Source organism: Saimiri boliviensis, chromosome 7, assembly GCF_048565385.1.
Source record: "Saimiri boliviensis isolate mSaiBol1 chromosome 7, mSaiBol1.pri, whole genome shotgun sequence".
In the NCBI taxonomy this organism is placed as follows: Eukaryota; Metazoa; Chordata; class Mammalia; order Primates; family Cebidae; genus Saimiri; species Saimiri boliviensis.
In genome coordinates this window covers 4,045,598-4,066,415 of record NC_133455.1, presented here as the reverse complement: position 1 = coordinate 4,066,415, position 20,818 = coordinate 4,045,598, and the positions used below count along the sequence as shown (strand labels likewise).

Sequence of the window (20,818 nt, the reverse complement as noted above, 5' to 3'; positions counted from 1 at the left end):
ACACTGACGCAGAGGAGCTTTTAGTCCGGAAGAAAAGAATCCCAGAGTCTCAGGGAGTGACTTCTGATTTAGGAGAGATTTTTTTCTTTTTCTAATGATTTTCCTTTCCTTTCTTTCTGCCACTCACCCAGGGTTTTATGAAGCGAGCAGCCAAGATGTTGCTTACTTGTCGCCCACCGCTTGCTTTATTTAAGTCTATGGTTTTTGTTCACTCTTCCATGCAGAGAGAAAAGAAGAGTGTGTTTTATCACAACCTATTCCTAGAAACTCTGTCCTTCAGGATTTTGTTGTAAAGGGGCCATGAATTCTGTAGGAATAATGAGCAGAGCGGGGTGGGGGGTGGGTTTCCACCAAAGTCTCCACATCAGATAAATCAAAGGTATGACCAGCATCATAAAATAATATGCCCAGCTATAAGCTTCTCAAATAATTTTAATAAGAACGTTGTTCTGCTCTGAAACAGGAATAAATATGTTCTATTTTTATTATAAAACAACCACCAATTTACTACAAAGTGTAAACATAATCTATAAAAATATAATACTACTGTACCATAAATATTACTATTTATATTGCTAGCTATAAAAGGCATTCAGCATTTAATTAACAATAACTTTGCAAATATGTTTATGTTCCTTTTAAAAAGCAAAAGCTTGTATATTAATCTTAGGCGTTGCTCCCTTCTTGGAATTTACGTGGGCTGTTGGGGACTCACGGTGGCGATGCTAGCTAAGTATGTACCGGGCTTTGCTCCGAATTCTTTGTTTGCGGTAACCCATCTGCTGCCCTCTCAACACCCTAGGAAGGAGGCATGTGATTACCCCTGACTGACAGTTGAGGAACCAGGCATGGGCGGGTAGGAAATTTACCCCCCACCAGGCACGTGATGGGTAGGGTATGAATGTAAACCCACGCTTCCTGGATCGGGAGCTGTGCTGTGGACTTAGAGGCAAGCGTAAAGAATAACGACTGGTCCCCTCCTTTCCCTCAATACCCTTTAACAGGCAAAATACTTCCATTTTTTTTTCTTCTAGTTCTGAAGGGCTTTGCTATTTAAACCAGGTCAACAGGAGCATTCTGTCATTACCGGGCCAAGGGTCGGCGTGCCTTCATCCATAATGAGCAGAGCCAGAAGCTGAGCTGCGAAGGCAGGGCCAGTGAGGCAAAGGGCTGTTAAACACCTCCCCACCTTCATGCCAGGGGCCCCTGGGACCTGGGGCAGGGCTGGCTTTGCCGATGAAGTGGCCATCACTCCTCTGCAGATGGGAAATGGGCTCCGAGAGGCTCACTAGCTCGCCCCAGGCCACACAGCTGAGTTAGGTTGTTCAGAAGAATTTGAACCCAGCTCTGACTCTGAATCACTAGTGCTTTCCACTGCCCCAGGCACCATCATATTGTGAAGACAGGCTCGGCTCTGCACCCCGGGAAGACGGCAGAACCAACGCAAAGGAAAACCAGTGGGGCCGGGGTGATAATGTGGGGCTGTGGGGCGCAGACCCTGGGGAAAGGCCTCAGTTCACATCTCAGGCTCGGCTTGTGAGAGGGAAGAAATGGTGGATCTGAGCGTCTCTGGGAATAGAGCTGGGATTGTTGATCTCGGGAAAGGAGTTGGTGGCTCCAGTGTCTTTTCATGGTGTTCATCCCAGCGTATGTGTGTGTGCACCTGTGTGTGCACCTGTGTGTGTACGCGTGTGTGTGTATGTATGTCATTTCCTACTTAGTCTCAATGTTTGCATTAACTCCCATCCTTCCGAAAAGTCACCTTCTCCAGGCCCAGGAGGCAGACAGAGTCAAGATCAGCCGCTAATGCAGACACAGGCTCTTGGGTGCATTTGCAAAATCTCCCTCCTTCAGTTTTTCACGTCTATGTCTCCTTCCTTTTTTTTTGCAGGAGTTTGTTCATCTGGCAAAGAGACTGGTTAGTGATCCTGCTTTAGAAAAGGAAATTGTAACGAACGGAAAGGCGTACGTGAGAATGTATCATTCATGGCAGGTGGAAAGAGACACCTACCAGCAGCTCATCAGGAAGCTGGAAGGCAGCAGTGAGGACTGAGGACCCGCCTCATCAGGCACCTGCTCTCTGACACATGGCTCTGGGTGGACGCTCAGAGTCTGGGTCACGTGGGTCCAGTCCAGTTCAAATCTAACCAACCTTAGCAGAATCCTAGAAAATGTGGGTCGTGAGTCCGCAGAGACCCTGCGTTTATCCCGTATCTTTCTGTGGTTCAGATGCTGACCCAGGCGAGTTCACCCGCCTGTCCTGAGGGAAGTGCGACTGGGACAGGGAAAGGGAAACTGGTTTCCAGGGAATTTGGGAGAGAATTTGATTACCTGCCGTAGGGCTTTGGTGTGGACAAGAGAGGCTTATTTTCAGGCAGTCACGGTTCAGGCCCCTCCCCAGCCTCCTGACCGACCTCTCCCCGTCATTGCCCATTTCAAAGGCAAAAGCAAAAAGCAGACGTGTCAGCCAGACTGAGTCTTAGCAGCGTTTCTGTTGTGATCTCAACTCTGACAGGCATGCAGGTGGCTCCAGTCTTCTCCGAATACTAGAAGGCACTGTGAGGGAGTTCGCAGCCAGCACATGTCACTTTTCAAGGGTGGAATTGCAAGTTGTGCCTTTTAGAAAAGCAGCCAGGCTGCTCGTAGGCCCCACTCACCTCTTGGCAGAATTTGAGTGGAAAACCAAGTAGGAGCAAACGCCATGTCCCCTGTAGCCTGCAAAATGCTCCAGTGAGCCTGAGATGGAGGCCTGGGGCTTCTGGTTCCGGGGTGGGCCCTTCCCCTTCCCACATCAGGGACCTGGGGATGGCTGTCGGAGGGTCACCGGCCTCCAGCCCTTGGCAGGATGGAACTCAGGTCTGCAGGGCTTTGCAGCCATCCAGCGAGGTCCTCCCGGGGCCAGCCCCGCCATCGTGGTAACAGAGACCTCTCCCCGTCCCTGTCATCTGCGTGACATCAGGACACGCAGTCTTCCCTGTCCTCTGCGAGTGGAATTTGCCTGGGATAAACCGCCACTGAATACTGAAATTGTGGCATGCCCGTGGGTTCCTTACAGTCATTGGGGAAGGCGGCATTTCCCGACACTTGTGGGTAGAAAGCAGCCTACTTTGAGGAGGTGAGAAGACAGAGCCGGGCAGAGCCTCGCCGTGGGAAGCGTTGGGTGTAAGAGTGGTTTAGAGCCCGAGGGGGGCCAAGGGAAGAGCCCACCAGTGCTGTGCGTGCTTCACGGTTTAGGATATCTGAACTTTCTGCTTACATAGTTTCAACCATCATTTTTTTTTTTAAATGGCACAACCTACATCTTGTTTTTAAAAGGAGTAGCCTCAAATTAAACTTCTTAAACTCGGATGCCCTGGGGATGAGAACAAGTTTGGATCTCGTGCGGTGGAATTTCATGTTTCATTCTGCCGCCTCCATCACAGAACAGAATCACTTTCCAGAAAGGAACCAGCAGGCTCCCAGTGATGGGACGACAGCTCAACAATGCCTCCCATCGCCCCCCCACCAACCTTTTTTTCCTCTGAGTGGCCCAAGGGTTACGGTGTTCATGTCTACCTGTGGGGACAGAGGAGGGAGAGGCAGAGCCTGGGTCCGGACAGGACAGCCTGGTCTGAATCTGGAATAATTGATGCCACCCACAGAAAAGGCCCTTCGAGGTCCAGTGTTGTCTTAGAGCTAATGATGCTGCTGTTTACAAAGTGCTGATTGTCCAGAAGCTCGAGTCTGTTCCTCCTTGAGTGACCCGGTAGCTACCTGAACTCCACGGTACCTCCGCACCACCACGTCTTTGTAGGAGAATGTGCACGTGCCTAGGGAGAAGGGCACGTTTTAAAATTAATAAAAAGTGTCACCATCAGCCATGTGAAAACAGCCTCCGTTTCTTCCCACGGTGAGCTGTGCTCGGCAAGGAGCAGAACCCTCCCCCCCGCCCCGCCCCCACCAGGCCCAGGCCTTCAAAGGAAGTACAGACTGTTAAGCATCTAGTTACCAGGTGGTTAAAATGCAGCCACTTTGTGAATACTCAAGTACAGACGTAAGACCACGGCTTTTTCATGAGTGTTGTAGATGGCGTCAGTTTCACACGCGGCTCACTTTATGTTTAAAAATTTATTTATTTTTATTATTATTTTTGAGGCAGAGTCTTGTTCTGTCATCCAAGCTGGAGTGCAGTGGCGTGAACTCCACTCACTGCAACCTCTGCTTCCCGGGTTCAAGTGATTCTCCTGCCTCAGCCTCCCGAGTAGCTGGGATTACAGGCACCTGCCACCACACCTGGCCTAAACATTTATTTATTTTTATTTGTATGTAGTATTTTTATTCTTATTTGTAGTTTTAGTAGAGATGGGGTTTCACCATGTCGGCCAGGCTGGTCTCAAACTCCTGACCTCGGCCTCCCAAAGTGCTGGGATTACAGGCGTGAGCCACTGCGCCCAACCTAAACACGTATTTGTTTTTATTTGTCCATATTCACGGGGCACACGTGCAGTTGTGCTCCACTGATATTTTGCATGGTGATGAAGTCAGGGCCTTCCATGCATCTGTCCCTGGGCAATGCACATCCTGCTGTCACACAGCCTCCATCCTCCCGGCTCCCTCCCACCCTGCTCAGGTCCAGCATGCCGCACTCTGCTTCCGTGTGTACAGATTGTTTAGCTCCCACTTATAAGTGAAAAGTTGCAGTATTTGTCTTTTTGTTCATAGCTTGTTTCACTGAAGATAATGACCCCCAGTTCCATCGGTGTTGCGGCGTAAGACGTGATTTCATTCCTTTTCATGGCTGAGTAGTATTCCTTGTGTTGTAGATCACACATTTTCTTTTCTTTTTTTTTCTTTTGAGATGGAGTTTCGCTCTTGTTACCCAGGCTGGAGTGCAATGGCGTGATCTCGGCTCACCGCAACCTCCGCCTCCTGGGTTCAGGCAATTCTCCTGCCTCAGCCTCCTGAGTAGCTGGGATTACAGGCACGCACCACCATGCCCAGCTAATTTTTTGTATTTTTAGTAGAGACGGGGTTTCACCATGTTGACCAGGATGGTCTCGATCTCTTGACCTCGTGATCCACCCGCCTCGGCCTCCCAAAGTGCTGGGATTACAGGCGTGAGCCACCGCGCCCGGCCCTGAATGTTTTTATGACGATCCTGAATGAGTAAGCGCATTGTTGCTCCTGTTGGAGGGTCTTCGGAAATAGAAATCTCTTCTGAAGGGATTCATGAGTCAGAGCTTGACTAAAACAAATCAAGAATTGGTGTTAAAAATGACATCTGGTGGAAGGCCGTCTTGTGCAGAGTGCAGGTTCTAGAGGTGGCATTTGAAACCAAAACCTCGTGTCATCGAAGTTCTCCTTGGAAACCTCGTCAAGCATGGCATGTCTGATCGTGTATGTACAGCCTTGCACGTCATGTCCTATGCACGGTCAAGATTTTCAACCCCTGAGCGCGATGACAGAACGTCAACCTCTGAGTGTCTGATTCTCCAAGCCATTCTGTTTTGAGATACAGAACTGAATCTCCAGGAGGCAATGTGGAAATATTCCCATTTTCCTGTGGGGTTTATTTTATCCTGTTTTGACAGTGTCTACATAACCATTTGTCCATTCATTCTACAAATTTTTATTAGAATAATTGGTGCAGTCTGTGTTTTGGGGGCCGGGGTTACTTTCCTGGGTGCTTCACAATTAGTGTGAAATAAATCCTGTTAGAATCCATTAGTGTATTCTTGTGGAAAGTTTTCCATGAGATTACAGAGTCATCTCTAAGAAGTGAGGATCAAAAGGCATTGAGAACATGACCTAAGGGCTACTAGACGCAACAATTTTTCAAGATAAAAACCACCTCCAAGATGCTGCAAGTGATTTCTAAGAGGATCTTCGCAGGGTAACGGAATTTCTGGGAAAAATGAATGCAAAAAAGAGAGGAGGGTGTGTTAAAAGGAATGACTTCATCTGACTCCGTGGCCACAATCTATTTTAAAGAGATTATTTTATAATTCACTTCTTCTTTCAGACTCATAAATAGTCCTTAAAAATGTAGGCTGAGAGAATTGTCTCTCTAAATTATAACACAATTCTGCTAAATTACAAAAGCTTCAAAAGCTTTCTCCTTAGAAAAGAAAAAAAAAAAGCCATAGTCATGCCTTTTTCATTAGAGGCCTTTGAAATCACCCCAAGCACTTTGGAAAGCCTCAGCTAGTAGAACAGTCATGCTTCATTTAAAACAGTTGCTGGTTTTGGCATCTGTATTTTCATTTTACCATCTAATAGAAAAATATAGCAAATATTTCCCCAAACTAGAAAGGTTAATAGCCAGATATTTACAGGAAGCTGGAGATCGGGGAGCCAAGCAGTATAGTTCAGCGGTCCCCAAACTTTTTGGCACCAGGGACCAGTTTTGTGGTAGAGAGCTTTTCCATGGACTGCGGTGCGAGGAAGGGGGATAGTTTGGGGGATGATTCCAGGGCATTGCATTTATTGTGCCCTTTATTATGACGACATTGGAACATACAGTGAAATCCTTCTACAACTCACCCTAATGTAGAATCAGTAGGAGCCCTGAGCTTGTTTTCCTGTAACTAGACGGTCCCCTCTGGGGGTGACGGGAGACAGTGACAGATCATCGGGCATTAGATTCTCATAAGGAGCGTGCAGCCTGGGTCTGTCATATGCGCAGTTCACAGTGGGGTCCGCGCCTCTGTGAGAATCTGATACGGCTGCTGATCTGCCCAGGGAGGCGGAGCACCGTAACGTGAACCTGGGGCGGGGGTGGGGGCTGTAGATACAGGTGCCGCTTTGCCCGCTCGGCTGTGGCTGTGCAGTCCGGTGCCTCCCAGGCCACAGACCCGTCACTATACTAGCTTTCTGACCCCGTATTTAGTGCAAACTCCTTGATTTTAGAAACATATGGGAAAACAGCGTGCAGAGCCTAAGGACCTGCTGGCTTTCGGTTTGTGAAGAGTGTCCCCTCTTTGTGCTTCCCTGTCCTGTCTCTCCCGAGGTCTGAGTGCGTTCAAGGAGGGCTCAGCCATGCTGTAAACAGCTGCCAGTCACCAGAGGATGGAGAACAAAGCTGCATTTATGACATAGACAGCGTCACATGGGGATGCTTCTGTCCGCTGCAGCAAACGTTAACTGAACACCTGCTGCGTGCCAGGCAGTGCTCCGTGCTGACAGCGTGGAACTTCCCGAGCTCTGTGCGGCCCGAAAAATACCGACGTTCGTTCACCTGGCGAGCAACGAATGACTCCACAACAACGCAGGTTTTGATCGATAGGAGTTTTACTACTTGACTGAAGTGAGGAGAGCACTGGGAGGTTCCTCAGCACAGGCTCCTGAGGGGAAGCCACAGGAGGGCTTATGGGGAGGTGGAGAGGGGAGGGGTGTGTCGTCGCATGTGGCTGCGGGTGGGGGGGAGTCCCAGCTGCACAGACACAGCGAGTCTCAGGTCAGCACAGGTCACATGTGATGGGAATGAAGCCGCAGCCCCTCCTGGGGTGGAGGCTTTAGCGTGGCACTGAGGGAGTCTCCATCAGCCTCTTCTGTAAGTTGCTGGGGCTGTCGGGAGAGGGTTCCAACCACCAAGGTGACCGCATTCCGCCCAGGGTTTGGGGAGGAACTGGCTGTGGGGCAGGAGACTGTAAAACCAGCTGATGCTCAAGTGGGTTCACTTTCAACTGTCCCTGGAGATGTTCCCTGTCTGCTGACCCTGGAAGACAGCAAAGGTCAGGACGCCCCTCACTGCAAAGAGCCCCTTCCCTGAATGGGAGGAGACTCAGAGACACCCCTAGCCTGTGACAAGATCAGACACAGCCCCTCCAGAATCTCAACCTTCGCCTCATCAGGGACTGAGCCGAACTGTACCCCGATGGTGGAACTGTACCCCGATGGTGGAACTGAACCCCGATGGTGGAACTGTACCCCGATGGTGGAACTGTACCCCGATGGTGGAACTGTACCCCGATGGTGGACCAGAGCAAAATGCACAGGAACCAAACTTTATTAAAGCTCCTCTCCTTCTCCCAGGCCTGCTGCGCTCCCCAGCCTGAGCTGCAGACGACCCCCAGCAGCCCCTCCTGGGAGCAGAGGGTCCCAGGGCCAAACTTGGGATCTGCCGCCTGCTCCTGGCCACCCTCACCCCGGTTCCTGGCACTGCACCCGCCCTTCTGAGCGTGCCTGCTCCTCCCCAGCAAAGGAGAGTGGAGGCCGCCTGACCCAGAGCTCACACTTAGAGCCCTCTCCACACTGCCATCGTCCCTTCCTGCCCCTTAGGGATCCTTCCAGAGTCCAAGTTTGCTTCTTACTCGACAGTGTCTGATCCACAATAGTTCAGTGAATCCTCAAACCACCCTGTGAATTCACAAGTGAGAAAGCCAAGGCTCTGAACCCGGGCCTGAGACAGGGCGAGGAAGAAGGGAGCCGGGACGCCTGGCCAGCCGGCCCTGCCCACTGTGCTCGCTCGGTGGTGGTGGTGTTGTTGTTGTTTTGGTGATGGAGTCTCGCTTTTCTGCCCAGGCTGGAGGACAATGGTGCAATCTCTGCTCACTGCAACCTCCGCCTCCCAGGTTCAAGTGATTCTCCTGCCTCAGCCTCCCGAGTAGCTGGGATTATAGGTTCATGCCACCATGCCTGGCTAATTTTCGTATTTTTAGTAAAGATGAGGCTTCACCATGTTGGCCAGGCTGGTCTTGAACTACTGACCTCAAGCGACCCACCCGTCTTGGCCTCCCAAAGTACTGGGATTACAGGTGTGCCCCCAACCCACTGTGCTCTCTCCTTCTCTCTCTGGTTCTCTCTGTCTCTCTCCCCCCCAACCCCCCAATTCTCCTCCCTCATACAGTTGCCAGCTGTACCCTACGATACCCAGTTTGCACATGGGTTAGGCAAACGTTCAGCTCAGGACAAAGGAAACCTTCAGTTTTAATATTCTCACATTTACTTTGAATGAGGTGCATAGTGTAAGTGGTACCAGAACGGGGTCCTGATCCAGACCCTAAAAGAGGGTTCTTGGATCTTGCACAGAAATAATTCTAAGTGAGTCCATAGAATAAAATGAAAGTGAGGCAGACTGGTGGGAAGGGCTTCCCAGCAAAACTCCAGCCTGCTGCGTGCTGGGAGGAGCAGCGGCAGCTCTGTGCTGTTTGCAGCAGGGAGGAGGAGCCCAGCCCGCCTCTTCCTGGGTGGAACCCGGGATTCGAACTCTGAGGTGGGAAGCTGGGACTCGGGCTTTGAGGAGGGTCCCTGTTACCTCCTTCCTTCCTTTTCATCCAGTAAAGCCCTGTCCTACTCACCCTTCAAATCGTCTGTGAGCCTCAGTTTTCATGGCTGTGTGACAAGGACCCTGTCTTTAGTTGAACTCAGGAAAAGTCCCACAACCCAAGCAAGTTTATGAAGAAAGTAAAGGAATAAAGCGTGGCTGCTCCAGAGGCAGACAGCAGCGTGGGCTGACGAGTGGCTGTGATTTCTTGATTATGTGCTAAATAAGGCATGGGCTATTTATGAGTTTTGGAAAAAAGGGGTGGGCAGTTCCCAGAACTAAGGGATCCTCCCCGTTTTGGACCATATGGGGCAATGTCAGGGAGTTCCCTGACATTTGTAAACCGTCCTCGCGCTGGTGAGAGTGTCTTTAGCATGCTAATGCCTTAGAGTTAGCGTATAATGAGCCGTGTGAGGACGACCAGCGGTCACTCTCCCCACCATCTTGGTTTTGGTGGCTGTCGACTGACTTCTTTATGCAATCTGTTTTATCAGCAAGGCCTTTATTATCTGTATCTTGTGCCGACCTCCTGTCTCATCCTGTGACTTAGAACGCTTCACCGCCTGGGATTGCAGCCCAGCAGGTCTCAGCCTCATTTTACTCAGCTCCTATTCAAGATGGAGCTGCTCCGGTTCAAACGCTTCTGCCATAAGGATTGTTATTTGTTGATAAGTAACACCGAGAGGAAATTTTGATTATTGGGTTCCAAATACAATGAGACTTTATTGGTTTTAGAATGTTTTTACTAGTCTAGAAATAACTACTCTTTGGATAAACCTCATAAGCTATGATACTGCCTGTATGCAAACAGTGTTTCTGTTTTTCAGTGGCAGAATAATAAACTCAGATATTAACTGGTCAGTATTTTGTTTTGCACACATACACAGATACATGCAGATAATTCACTATGAAGATTAGAATTTGAGGGTGGAGGTGGCCATTGACACAACCAAATACAGGTTTCCAAGAGTCAAATTCTTGGCTCTGAATTTCTGAGGAGGCTTTTGAATGCTGTGAGAGAGGAAACAATACTCTTGAGAAACAAAGCTATTGAATTGCAAAGCAGGGTGTGTTTGAGAGAGAATGGTTTTAATGTTCTAAAAGGAGGTCTAGATGGATATGGAATCAAAGTCCTGAAGGACTCAGGCTGTGCTTTAATTACCAGATTGGAAAGAAAATAAGTGAGTCAGGTCCCCAGGTCTATGAGAAGGCGGCCCAGGCTGGGTTAGGGACGAGGGTGGGAGCCAGGAGTGGGATGCAGGTGGGGTAGGGTGTGTGCCATGTCCGCTCTGCCCGCCTCCCTGAGATCAGCTAAACGCAGTGATCTGAGAGTAGGGGACACAGCTGGGGGAGGTGTTGGCCCCGGCGACTGCATAGCAGGAAGGAAGAGAGGGTCTTGGTGCTGTCTGTTCTAAAGTACAGGGTATTAAATAGGAAATTCTGGTCATAGCAAGACCAACAGATCTGAGATGACTGCCATTCAAATGATAGCTGCCACTCACAGTTCCCAAGAGGAGCGGACACATCTCACCCCACGGGATGCACCAGGGTTACACAGGAGACACAGATAGAGGAATATGCAGGGAAGACACTTTATGGTGGTTTCCATGGCAGGAACAAGTGAGGCTTAGCACTAACTCGCTTGAATAGTTTCAGTGGGCTCTGAGCATAGGGGCTGCCTCTAGTTGTCTGGCACCTGGCTTTGGGGAGAGCGGGCAAGTGGATACTGACCTCCAGGGTATGAGCCTGAGAAGGAAAGTAGTTGTAGGTATGCACTCTGGACTGCTTGGCTGGTATTTGAAAAGTGCTCCTAAGCAGTGGGGAGTGATGGTGGGGTTAGCAGTGAGGGAGAGGGGACACCAAGGCGGGGTGACCCGAGCACCTCAGACCTCCTGTCCAGATCCAGGAGTGCTCAGCTTATGCTTACAGGGCAGATGTTAAAGCATGAATTTTACGGAAGGTGGAAGGTTACCGCATGACTGATGTTACAAATAGAAATTTCAAAATGTTAAAAATATAATTCTACCGATGAAAGTATGTTAGGTTTCATTTAACACCTTAATGAGGGGACCAGTGGAAAGCAAAGCCAATTTGAAGATTATGAGACATCGATGTCTGTACGCTCAGTAAATTTTCAAAAATGGTCCAAGAAACGATCAAAGCCATAATCTTTGTGGTTGACTGGTCTAAATCATTTGCACCACGATTTGACAAGGATCATTTTTAATATCCAATGTTGCAGATTTTTAAATGTCTGAATTATAATGAAGAATATGTATCCATACCTGGTTATTGATATGGTTCAGCTCTGTGACCCCACCCAAATCTCATCCAAATTATCATCCCCATAATCCCCACGTGTCACCAGTGAGAGCTGGCAGGATGTGACTGGGTCATGGGGGTGGTTTCCCCCACGCTGTTCCCGCAATAGTGAGTGAGTTCTCACAAGATCTGGTGATTTTATGAGTGTTGTTGACAGCTCCTCCTACACACTCTGTCTCACCTGCCGCCATGTAAGACATGCCTGCTTCCCCTTCCACCATGATTGTAAGCTTCCTGAGGCCTTCCCAGCCATGTGCAACTGTGAGTCCATTAAACCTCTTTTCTTTGTAAAGAAAAGAGGTTTAGCCAGTCTTAGGCAGTTCTTTATAGCTGTGTGAGAACGGACTAATGGAGTTATTAATAATATATCATATGCAGTCTCTTCCTCAGTACCCTTCCTCTGGTCACAGTGTGTTGGTCCAGGAGTAAATGCCTGTTCTGAGATAACAGGTAACTGGAATCTTTCCCTGACAATTTGGAGCTGCAAAGGAGAGAGGAAAATACAAGAAAGGGTACAGAAGAAAGCAGAATGAGAGAGAGAGAGCGGTCCAAAGGCATTCCAGTCCCTGATTCTGGCTATTCCTGAGATAGTTCTGATCTTTTGGTTCCTACTGAGCCCTCTTACCTTTCAAAATAAAGTTAATAAAGGTTGGACTGCAATGAAAGTGGCTTATAATTACCTGAAAACTGTTGGTGAACAAGGCTGTTTGGAAGTCTGGAATGGGATTACTCCAAGGCACTGACAGGTCAAGTGTAAAAGCTTAGGGTCCAGCTTAGGGTTTGATGAATCCCATTCACTAAGTCTGTGGGTTTTGCTCTGGCCATGACTGAGGGTGCCCTTATGCCTTTCTGAAACTGTTGTGAGATCTTCTCACTGGTAACCTTTTCATCTCCTGAGCGAATTCACCCTCAGAGGCAGAGAATGCTAATTGCATACCTGACACCTACTCTCTTCTTACCAACTAAGCCCCAGTTTCGGTCAAAGAAGGCAATGTGTGCAGGTGACGATATTCCATCCCTCCTGTCTGCCTGCGGCCACGAGGCACAATCCCAGCATATATGTTGTAAACAGAATTTTCCAGATGAGACACTACCAGAAACAGATGCCTTTTACCCTTTGCCTATCCCTTCTTCCTGCCCAGAACTCAGGCGTGGTGACTGGAGCTCCAACAGTCATCTTGCAAGCAGGGGAGGCGGGGAGGTGGCGGCTGGACTGTCTTGCAGGAGACGGGAGCAGTGTGCTGCCATCAGCCGTCTTTTTAAAAAACTTCTCTTAGGCCGGGCGCGGTGGCTCAAGCCTGTAATCCCAGCACTTTGGGAGGCCGAGGCGGGTGGATCACGAGGTCGAGAGATCGAGACCATCCTGGTCAACGTGGTGAAACCCCGTCTCTACTAAAAATACAAAAAATTAGCTGGGCATGGTGGTGCGTGCTTGTGATCCCAGCTACTCAGGAGGCTGAGGCAGGAGAATTGCCTGAACCCAGGAGGCAGAGGTTGCGGTGAGCCGAGATCGAGCCATTGCACTCCAGCCTGGGTAACAAGAGCGAAACTCCGTCTCAAAAAAAAAAAACAAAAAAACTTCTCTTATATGTTTCTAAACTTTTTGTCATGGAGAATTTTGAACATAAGGCATGCAATAATATCATGATTTACTTATGTAACTGTGTCACAGAAGTAGGTGGCCTCATCCAGCTTTGAGAAGAGTTTCATACAAGGATTACTTACACAGGTGTAACCGAGTCTAGGTGCATCTCTGGGACGAATGCAGGGGAAGCTTCAAATCTATAGACCTGAAGCGCAGTGGTGGGAGCGGTCCTCGTACCTGGAGAGAGAAAGCTGTGTGGAGAGGGTGCACTGATGGGAGCTTTGGCCTCGTGTGAAGGGGTGCAGCCTCTCCAGCCCCGGCCCCAGTGGGACCCCTGCAGGGGAGAGCACCCACTCTCCATCCTCCTCTGCCCGGCTACTGGTACTCCCCATGGGAGGAGGTGACCTGGAAGCTACTGGGTGAGCAAGTGGTTCACTCATTCTTCCAAGTGAGTCCCTAGTGCAGACTGCGGGACAAGGAAGGTGGGACGGGTGTCCTCGGGGGCCACAGGGACATTGAGGGACAGAGAAGATACAGTGTACTCGGGAGGCTGAGGCAGGAGAATCACTTGAACCCGGGAGGTGGAGGTTGCAGCAAGCTGAGATCGCACCACTAAACCACCCTGGATGACAAGAGCAATACTCCATCCAAAAAAAAAAAAGACACCCACAGTCTGGAGGCTGGAAATCTGAAATCCAGAAGTGGGCAGGGCCATGCTCCCTTCAGAGGCTCTAGGGGACACTCCCTCCTGCCTCTTCCAGCTCTTGGTGGCTCCAGGCATTCCTTGATCTGTGACCACATTGCTCCCATCTCTGCCTCTGTGTTCCCTGGGCCTCCTCCCTGTGTCTCTCTGTGTTCTATTCTCTCTCATTAGGATCCTCATTCTCAGCTTTAGGGCCAAGTCCCGGATGACCTCATCTCAAGACCCTCACCTTGGCCGGGCGTGGTGGCTCACACCTGTAATCCCATCATTTTGGGAGGCTGAGATGGGTGGATCACTTGAGGCCAGGAGTTTGAGACCAGCCTGGTCAACATGGGGAAACCGCATCTCTACTAAAAAAAAAAAAATACGAAAATTAGCCAGGCATGGTGGCAGGTGCCTGTAATCTCAGCTACTCTGGAGGTTGAGGCATGATAATCGCTTGAACCCGGGAGGCGGAGGAAGCAGTGAGCCAAGATCCCGCCATTGCGCTCCAGCCTGGGTGACAGTGCGAGACTCTGGCTCAAAAAAAAAAAAAAAAAAAAAAAAAAAAAAAAAAAAAGTATTGCCTTAATTACATTTGCCAAGATACTTGCTCCAATAAGATCTCATGCTTAGGTTTAGGGTAGACTTACCTTTAGAGGGCCACGATTCAACCCGCTATACCAGCACGGAAACACTGTAGCCAAGATAAGACCATCCATTTATTTGCCAACCCAGGACATCATTGTTTCCAGAATAAAATGTACATGTCACCCCCAGAGCTTCTCAGCACACCTGCGCCTCCTGCACGCACAAGCTGTCTATGAACGTGGACTCCTTAGGCATTTAGCTACCACTCTGGCGGGTGTGGGAGCTAGAGGGTGGGAAGTGGGAACGTTGGGCACCGAATCCTGATCAAATCAATCAGCACGTTTGCTCTCTGCCCTGTGGAGCTAGAAGGCAGGTTGGTAGAAGACAGGAAGACGGTCAAAGCGGTGGCTAAAGTAGCGAGCACCTTAAAACCACCAAATTCTCACGCGCTGCCAGCGGGGTTGTCCCGCATTTGTAGTCGGGTGCAAACTGTCTTTAGAACTACTTGGTTTTATATATGTATGAATAAATATGAATATAAAATAAAATATATCGAATAGGTAAATGTGAGTATATATTTGTTGAAATGATGCATATATAAGCATACACTAGACTTACAGTGGTGCACACGTGTATTTGGGTGATAAGCTTATGGTTAATTATTATTTTCTTAGGCATTTTTTTTTTTCTGTAGTTTTTCCGGTTTTCCCAAGTAAGCATTTTTTGGTAGGCTAAAAAATAATATTTTTAAAAGAATTAAGGGAATGAAGCAGAAAACATAATTACTACGTCTGACTCATCCCTCAGTGACTGTGTCTCGAGCTCTTACCAGGTCCAAATGCCAACATGAGGGGGATGTGTCGTTTCTGGCGTGAACTAGCAGAGGGCGTGGAATAAAATGAAGGGGACCTTTCCATCTTCTTCCCAGTGTCTCACTGGAGATATTTCATCCCAAAAAGTCAGGAAATCTTTTTTTTTTTCTTTTTTTTTTTGAGACAGAGTTTTGCTCTGTCACCCAGGCTGGAGTGCAGTGGCGCGATCTCAGCTCACTGCAACTTCTGCTGCCAGGGTTCAGGTGATTTCCCTGCCTCAGCCCCCCGAGTAGCTGGTTCTACAGGCGTCTGCCTCCAGGCCCGGCTTATTTGTTGTATTTAAGTAGAGATAGGGTTTCACCATGTTGGCCAAAATGGTCTCAATCTCCGGACCTCATGATCCACCCACCTCGATCTCCCAAAGTGCTGGGATTACAGGCGTGAGCCATGGCGCCCGGCTAAAAGTCATGAAATGTTGATCAAAACTCAAATCATGTATTGTGTATTTCCTGGGCTTCTGGCTTAAGGCTGTGTTTTGGTCTTTAGGCAGTACCTAATGGCAGAAAGAAAGAGTTGGATGTAAAGTTAGGGGTGCACTTCAAATACAGTGCTCCAGCAATAAACATTGAAATGATCATGTCATACACAGATTGGCACATGACTTTAATTGGGAGTAACCTCCCAATCAAATATGGTATGGTGTTTAACGGATCGATACCGCCATTGCAGTTCTTAACCCAGTTGAAACTAGCTGTTTTGAGACTGTCAGTGTATCAGCCATGCAAAGTTTTCCAAAGACCCTACCACGTGAAATCCTGACATTTGGTGGCACGTGTACTCAGCAGATTAATTGTAGCGATTTGGGATGCCAGCTTTAATTCAGAGTCGATCCAAATGATCTAAAGATGTAATGGCCAGCCCGAGAGTCCCAAATTGGCCAAATGTGAATTACTTCTGAGCTCTCAGGGCTAAACTCGCCTTGCCTTGTTTAACAACCTCCGTTACTGAAATTTGAAAATCTCTCAAGAGAGGACTTTATTTTTTGCCGGTGGAAGCTGGCAATGCTGAACTATGTGGGAAAAAGAAAACAGCTCTCTCTTTCCGTATGAGCAATTTATAACTCAAGTCAATTCAAAACATGTAATTAATAGCTCATTCTAATTGGAAGCGAAGGCATAATCTATCTTTGGATGTTTCTGTTCTTCCGCCGCTGGCTGGCTCTTCACTGGTGAGCGGTGAAGCTCGCTGGCAATGCTGCAGTCAGGCGAGGGCTTCTTGGTTCATCTTTTCTGTCTCCAACATTTCTCTGGAAAAATAAAGAAACAGTTTGTCACAAGTGATGGAGGCTTCCATGAGGAAATCAACTATTTGATGCCTCAGTGGGAACTGAGAATTCTTCATGAGGCCGTCCGGTGTAATTTCATCATTCCAGGAAGCATCTCTCTTTCTCCTGTTCTTTCAGCTCAGACGCAAAGTCCTGAGAAAGTCAACGGCTCTCGGTGTCCCGCTGAGTGGCTGGCAGCTTTCCTGCGGTGAGCTCCCAGGATCCGTCATCTCCCGCTTCGGCCTTGGTTGACTCGTAGGCATTTTCATGGTTTGTTCTTTCCCAGGGAGGTGGGTAATTATCCCCAGATCCATGCCACTTCTCCAACACCCATCCATTCTTTTTTTTGAGACAGAGTTTCATTCTTGTTGCCCAGGCTGCAGTGCAGTGGTGCGATCTCGGCTCACCACAACCTCTGCCTCCTGGCTTCAGGCGATTCTTCTGCCTCAGCCTCCACAGGAGCTGGGATTACTGGGTGATAATTAGGCCTGGCTAATTTTTAAAAAAAATTTTGGTAGAGACAGTGTTTCTCCATGTTGGTCAAGCTGGTCACGAACTCCTGACCTCAGGTGATCCGCCCACTTTGGCCTCCCAAAGTGCTGGGATTACAGGCGTGAGCCACGGCGCCCGGCCCCTGTGTTCATCCATTCTGATCTCATGCACGCTTGCCTCAGAAGGGTTCACTCCTCCAGTCATTTGCTCATTTAACAGCAGCTTTTGAACACCTCTTAGGCATCAAATGTACTTCTACACATTGAAGAGTCTGACCTCAAGAAAGGCAGGCTCCCTGTCCTCATGGGGGGTTGTGTTCCAACAGGCAGAGTCGAATTATAAACCAGTAAACCAGTACATTTAAAAAAGATAATTGTAAGTAATGACGGATTTTATTTATTATTTTGGGAGAGCGTCTTGCTCTGTTGCCCAGGCTGGTGTGCCATGGTGATCATGCTGACGACAGCCTAAAATCCTGGGCTCGAGCGATCTTCCCACCCCAGCCTTTCAAATAGCTGGGACCACAGGCACATGCCACTCCACCCTGCTCTGTGTGTGTGTGTGTGTGTGTGTGTGTGTGTGTGTGTGTGTGTTGTAGAGACAGAGTCTCGCCGTGTTACCCAGGCGGGTCTAGAACTCCTGGGCTCAAGTGATCCTCCTGCTTCAATCTCTCAAAGTGCTATGATTATAGATGAGAGCCACTGCCCCTGGCCAGCTTGTAAAGAAGATAAAACAGGGATTACAGAGTGACTGGGGCGTGTAAGAGTGGGATGAGACTTGGTCTCAGGTGACGGGAGCGGGCGTTGAGAGGTGGGCCATCGTATTGAGGAGGAATAGCGATGAGGTCGCAGGTGCACAGCTGAGGTGAAGCTGTCCAGTCACAGGGAAGGGTAGGTGCAGGAGCCCCAGGTAGGAAGGGCTTGGGGTGTTGGAGGAGCAGGAGAAGAAGGTCCCTGTGGGTGGAGCTCAGGAGTGAGCAGTATGGAGTGAGGCGGGACACTTGCTCAGGACTTGCGGGGGCTCAGACCACAGAGGGTCTGCGTGGCAGTCAGTGGCCAGTGTGTGTTTTTTAACTCAGTGGTAATGGGACGCCATAGGAGAGGTCTCAGTAGGGGCGTGGCATGGTGAGACTGCTGCTCTGCGGAGAGTGGGTTATGGGAAGGAGAGAGCAGGTGAGTCTCAAGTCAAGCAGCAAGTGAAAGTGACCAGCTGACAACACGTATTTATCACAACATTGTGCATGAAGAAGGTTCTTTACAAAACACGGTGGGACTTAGGAATGATAAGAGCAATAGATTACACTTACAGTGGCGTCTTGGGGTGGTAGCAGCAGGGAGGCAGGGCGACATGGGTGGAAACAGATGTATTTTGGGTGTGGAATTGACACATCCTGCTGTTTAATTAAGTGTGAAGGATGCAGGCAAGTGATCCAGGAGTGCTGCTGCGGTTTCGGCCAGAGCAGCTGGGGGTGCCATTCATGGGGTGGGCAAGTCCCGGGAGAAGTGGCTTGGAGTGGGTAGCTGAGTGAGGAGTGGTTTAGAGGGAGTAGCTGAGGGAGGAGCAGTTTGGAGGGGGTAGCTGATTGAGGAATGATTTGGAGGTGGTAGCTGAGTGAGGAGAGGCTTAGAGGGGGTAGCTGAGGGAGGAGTGGCTTGGAGTGAGTAGGTGAGTGAGGTGGGCTTGGAGGGGTAGCTGAGTGAGGAGCATTTTGGAGGGAGTAGCTGAGTGAAGAGCTGTTTGGAGGGAGTGGCTTAGGGAGGAGGGTTTTGGAGCAGGTAGCTGAGGGAGGAGGGGCAGCTGAGAATGCTGTTGCCGGGCTGGTGTTCCCTCAGGGTCCCTCAGCCTCAGAGCCCAGCCTTTCTCAGATAACTTGCTGAGATAAAAAAATTCTGCACCTCCTGGCTTTCTTGGCACTGGGTTTAGCCATGTGACTAAGTCCTGGCCAGTCAGATAAAAGTGGCATCTTCGGGAGGAACTTCCAGGAACATCCTTTAAAGGTTGCACCTCAACCAAGAGGGCCCCACCTCTTACCTCTCCATCTGGCTACGGTAGTTGGAGCTTCAGGGGCCACTTGGTGACCTTGAGGTTGAAAAAGCCTTCATCCTGGATTACTTGGTGGGGTCACTGGGCCGGGCCCAAGCTGTCCATTTTTCAGTGCCTTTTATGTGAGAGAATAAGACCCGTTGTGTTTATGCAGCTGTTATTTTGGGATTTCTGTTCTGTGCAGCTCAATCTACTCTTAGTGGGAGAAATGAACAATAGAACGAATAACAAGAATTTCTGTGGTTAGAATGAGTTAACGGTGCCTTTTAGATACCCATGCAGAAGTGTGAAATAGAGACTTACATACACATGAATGGAACTTAGGGCTAATCCATTGATTAATTATTAATCCCGATGCCACACAATAGGAAACAAGTCTCTTTTTCATGTCCTACAAAGAATATCTTTCCTCATGAGCTTGCAAAGCCAAGTAACAAGGACTATCCTTCAAGAAATGTTACAGATGAAATGCATAATGTTCCGTAATGACCATTACAAATCCACCGACCACCCCGTTTGCATATGTACAGTATCTGGGCAATTTACATTCCACCCTTCCGCACAGCCCCTGAACCACGGTAGGGGTGAGGAGGAAAGGGCCAGAGGGAGATAGAGGAGGGCACTATGGGGGGCTCTTCCTGGATGTGAGCAAATGTCTGTTTCTCCCTAGAGAAGAATGGACATCAATGAAATGCACAGGGTTTATTTTTAATGTTTCTAGGTCTACAAGGGCCTTAGGGAGATGACACCCAATGTGACCTCCAGCCTTTTACATGAAAAAATCTTTTACTTGTGTTACCCCTCTAGATAAAGGTCATCTGGGGTTTAAGCTTAATTCGATCATGTGTTTCATGTGTTAGCAGTCATCCAACAGGGTCTGAACTATTTTCAGAGATCTTTCATACCAGAGAAAGGCCCAAGTTATTACTGGGATCCAGGGGAGATAAAATAGAAAGCAATAATTAACCTAAGTGATCTCTCAGAAGTTACACGTGCTAACAGGCCCACACAACACAGGCCAGTGGCTGGACCTCTAGGCTCGCACGGAGAAACACCACACCCAAGTTTGCAGAAGTGCTTGTTTTTTTTCTTCTCTCCTTGAATTTAATTAGATGGAAATGCATAATACTAACACCAAGAACTATGTCTTTCTTCTCACACTGGCTTGCAGATCCCTAAGAAATCGAACGTATTTTTTTATATGTGCTGGAAACTGGAAATGCATTTCATCTATTAATTGGCTAAATCCTTCCATGAATGCTATGAGGCATGAGCTTGTATTATGCCCACTGTGCAGATAAGGAAACTGAAGCACAGGGGATTCAAATCATTGGTGTGAGAGCTGGGATTTCATACAGGCAGGCTGGTCCCAGAGACCCTGATGGCGGTCCCTGTGCTGAGCGATTTCTTGACCGGATTGGGAAGGCTGAGAACTGAGGAGGGTATGCGGTCCCCATTTCCATCTGTATTGGTATCTGACTGCTGCTGGGAGGCGACTGGGTCATGGCCTCCGTGAATAGTTCAGCACCATCGCCCTTGGTGCTGTTCTGGTGATAGGTTCTCATGAGATCTGGTGATTTAAAAGTGCGTGCCCCCCCCACCTCCCTCCTGCTACAGCCATGAGAAGTGCCTGCTCTCCCTTTGCTTTCCACCACGATTGAAAGCTCCCCAAGGTCTCCCCAGAAGCTGAGCCAAAGCCACTCTGCTTCCTGTACAGCCTGTG

At 48.9% G+C, this 20,818-nt stretch overlaps 1 protein-coding gene across 8 annotated transcripts in view; it reads left to right on the top strand.

Annotated features, from left to right (window-relative positions):
• Positions 1 to 20,818, top strand: part of GLT1D1 (glycosyltransferase 1 domain containing 1) — a 158,774-nt gene that overhangs the window by 122,416 nt on the left and 15,540 nt on the right. For 5 of the 8 annotated variants that reach the window (XM_010347632.3, XM_010347631.3, XM_074402030.1 and 2 more), the window contains one exon: positions 1,892 to 2,929. The exons of 1 other annotated variant lie outside the window; for it this stretch is intronic. In XM_010347632.3, the coding sequence (XP_010345934.1) occupies positions 1,892 to 2,053 (162 nt within the window). In that variant the 3' untranslated portion in view covers positions 2,054 to 2,929. Of the gene's footprint in view, positions 1 to 1,891; positions 10,106 to 16,698; positions 18,695 to 20,818 lie in introns of those variants that run through there. 2 more of the 8 variants (XM_074402028.1, XM_003937097.4) reach the window with 2 other exon arrangements.